General features: G+C 52.3%; 1 protein-coding gene across 1 annotated transcript in view; it reads right to left on the bottom strand.

Annotated features, from left to right (window-relative positions):
• Nucleotides 1-212: 212 nt before the first annotated feature.
• Nucleotides 213-2,970, bottom strand: part of LOC125438522 (cytochrome P450 2J2-like) — a 20,941-nt gene continuing 18,183 nt past the window's right edge. Inside the window, exons 8-9 of the mRNA XM_048506954.1 lie at nt 1,992-2,062; nt 213-304 (exon numbers count right to left, since the gene is read on the bottom strand). Coding sequence (XP_048362911.1) covers nt 213-304; nt 1,992-2,062 — 163 coding nt within the window. The remainder of the gene's footprint in view (nt 305-1,991; nt 2,063-2,970) is intronic.

Here is a 2,970-nt window from a genome sequence, read left to right on the forward strand (position 1 = left end):
ATCTATATGCACTCTCTTGCTCAGTTGGTACTGTAGGCTTTGGGTTGGATTCCTGTCACCAGTAACTGCTGATGACACTCAGCTCATTCCTGTTGATGGAGAGGGAGCCGCCACTGCCCCCCAAGCGGCTCTACAGCATTGTTTGGGATATGCTGGCTGGTTGGCAACAGAGCAGGTTAAAACTTTAATCCATCGAAGACGGAGATCTGGCTTCATCGGGGAGGGGTTGGGGATTTCCAGCCGCCGCCGTGGGAGGGTTCATTACACCCTCTGTCCGCCTGGGGGTCCACCTGGATTCGCTTCTCTTTCAATGGAGCATCCAGGTGGCCCCATACAACCCGGGCTGGCGTTTTTCCATTCCGCGCCAGGCCCGACGGCTGGCTCCCCTTCCTTTCCAACGACCTGGCCACCGTGATCCATGTAAACGCACACCTCCAGGTTGGACTATTGGTAACTCGCTTCTACGCGGTTTCCGTTTGATCCTGAAATCCGAAACTGGTCCAGCACGACCTAGCGGCTCGGGTTGCTCATTAGGTTTCCTTCCGAGACCACATACAACTCCAGCATTGCCTGCACTGGCCCCCCAGTTGAATTCCGAATCGCCTTTCAGCAGTGTGGTTTTGGACCTTTAAGTGCCTTTACGCCGGCCTGGGACCCCCGTAATTCGGGACCGCATTACCCCGTATGTCCCAGCTCGATCTTCGCGCTCGGGTAGAGGCCAATTCTGTACTGGAGATCCCTGGTCCCTCAACGATGCGGTTGGCCTCCACTCGGGCCAGGGCCTTCCTACCGCTCTACCCCTGCCTGGTGAAATCTGACTCTTCCTCCAGCTGTCCAATATCTCCGCGGACCTTGGGGATTTCCGCAGGGCCTGTGGAGACCTGAAGTTGTTCTCAATCGGCTTTGTGAGAAACCAGCTGAGTGCCCCCTTCCCTTCCCCTAGGTTGGATCCCAATGCCAACGGGATCCATTATTAAGATCTATGGTTCCCTTATACCACCGGGACCATTACCCCCTCTTGTTAAAGGGATTAGGTCTAGATAGGACGCCATCTTGATATATTATAATTGCTGTTTTATTATAACTTATGGATGTTTATGATGTTTTATGTGATTTTATGATGTACACCGCCCAGAGCCCTTCGGGGATTGGGCGGTATATTAAGTCAAATAAATAATAAAAATAAATAATAATAATAATAATAATATAAGACCAGAGGGTCTATTTTCAAGCCGCTGTGCTGTTTGTTTGCTTATAAGGACACCTCGTATTCCTCTTAGACGTTTATAAGCAATCCAGCCATTTGGGCTGCAAGCCACACAGTGTAATTGTGCTTTCAGGCTTATTAAGGCTTAGACACACACCAGAGTTAGAGCTCTGAACCCGATGATCTCAATTTGCCATGTAGCATCCAAAGTCCTCTCTGACAGTACTCAAGAGCAAGCTTCTGACCCACCCTAAAAATCTGCCAGGTCCAAGCAAGAACGAAAGGCAGTCAGGTTAAACATCACATGCTCCTGATCTGGATAGCTTTAAAAAGGACTTGGACAGATTTATGGAGGAGAAGTAAACCTATGGCTACCAATTTTGATCTGAGGTTGCAAATGCCTTAGCAGACCAGGTGCTCGGGAGCAGCAGCAGCAGCAGCAGAAGGCCATTGCTTTCACATCCTGCATGTGAGCTCCCAAAGGCACCTGGTGGGCCACTGCGAGTAGCAGAGAGCTGGACTAGATGGACTCTGGTCTGATCCAGCTGGCTTGTTCTTATGTTCTTATGTCAGGATGCTGCGGTCAAGCAAAGTTAAGCTTTTTTAGACCCGCATGTTTCTCTTCAGTTTTAAATCAGGCCACAACCTTCCTTTCCTCATGTGTGGGAAGGATTTGCGTGCAGATGGTGAAACCCTTCTCTGGCAAATAAACACACCACAACCAGTGCTTGGAAAATGGATTGGGCCGCAGCCCAATTTATTAAATGATAACAAGTTAACAAACCAGAAGCTGGGCAGCAAACGGGTCGCAACATCATGCAGTCCCCAGTCTCCATTGGGGCCTTCTGCAGGAAGCTGGGAGCCCCAGGGGCGAACCCCTGGCTTCAACCCTTCCTGCTGCTGGGGGTAGCGGGCACCGACTAAGCCTACCAGCTTGCCTACCGGCCCGCCCCACCCCCACCTGCTGGGGTGTCGGGCACCAGCTAAGCCTACCGGCTTGCCTACCGGATCGCCCCACCCCCCGGCCCTTCCGCAGGGCACAACCATGGAGAAGACCAGCCGCCTGGCTCGGCTTCTCCCCCAGATGTTGCGACTCCCGTTGTCAACCCACCGGGCTGCGACAGATACAACAAAGCAGTACATTCTATAACATTTCGAGTTTTTTAACAGGTAAACTAAGGGAAGGTGGGTGGGTCACGCCACTCTTGAGCCTCGGCAAGCCAAGAAGGCCGAGGCTCAGGGTGTGGCGCCTTTTATCTGCTTGCTCCTCCCGCCTTTTAGGCCTGGAGCCAATAATTGCAGCTCCCTGCAATTCTGCCTTTCAATGCCAGCTCCCTTTTCAGCTCCATTTGCCTCAACACAGCCGCCAGGGCTGCCCCTGCTGAACTGGTGGTCACCATTTCCTGTTAATGAATTCATTTCAGTGGTGACCTTCGGTGCAAATTACCGTGCCTCTCCCATGCTTCATACCTCCTCTCCTCCTCTATCTCCAACTTTTGCTCTCCTCCTTATGCTGCATTAGTGGCGTAGGAGGTTAAGAGCTCGTGTATCTAATCTGGAGGAAAAGGGTTTGATTCCCCGCTCTGCCGCCCAAGCTGTGGAGGCTTCTCTGGGGAATTCAGATTAGCCGGTGCACTCCCACACACGCCAGCTGGGTGACCTTGGGCTAGTCACAGCTTCTCGGAGCTCTCTCAGCCCCACCTACCTCACAGGGTGTTTGTTGTGAGGGGGGAAGGGCAAGGAGATTGTAAGTCCCTTTGAGT

Source organism: Sphaerodactylus townsendi, linkage group LG08, assembly GCF_021028975.2.
Source record: "Sphaerodactylus townsendi isolate TG3544 linkage group LG08, MPM_Stown_v2.3, whole genome shotgun sequence".
NCBI classification, from domain to species: Eukaryota; Metazoa; Chordata; class Lepidosauria; order Squamata; family Sphaerodactylidae; genus Sphaerodactylus; species Sphaerodactylus townsendi.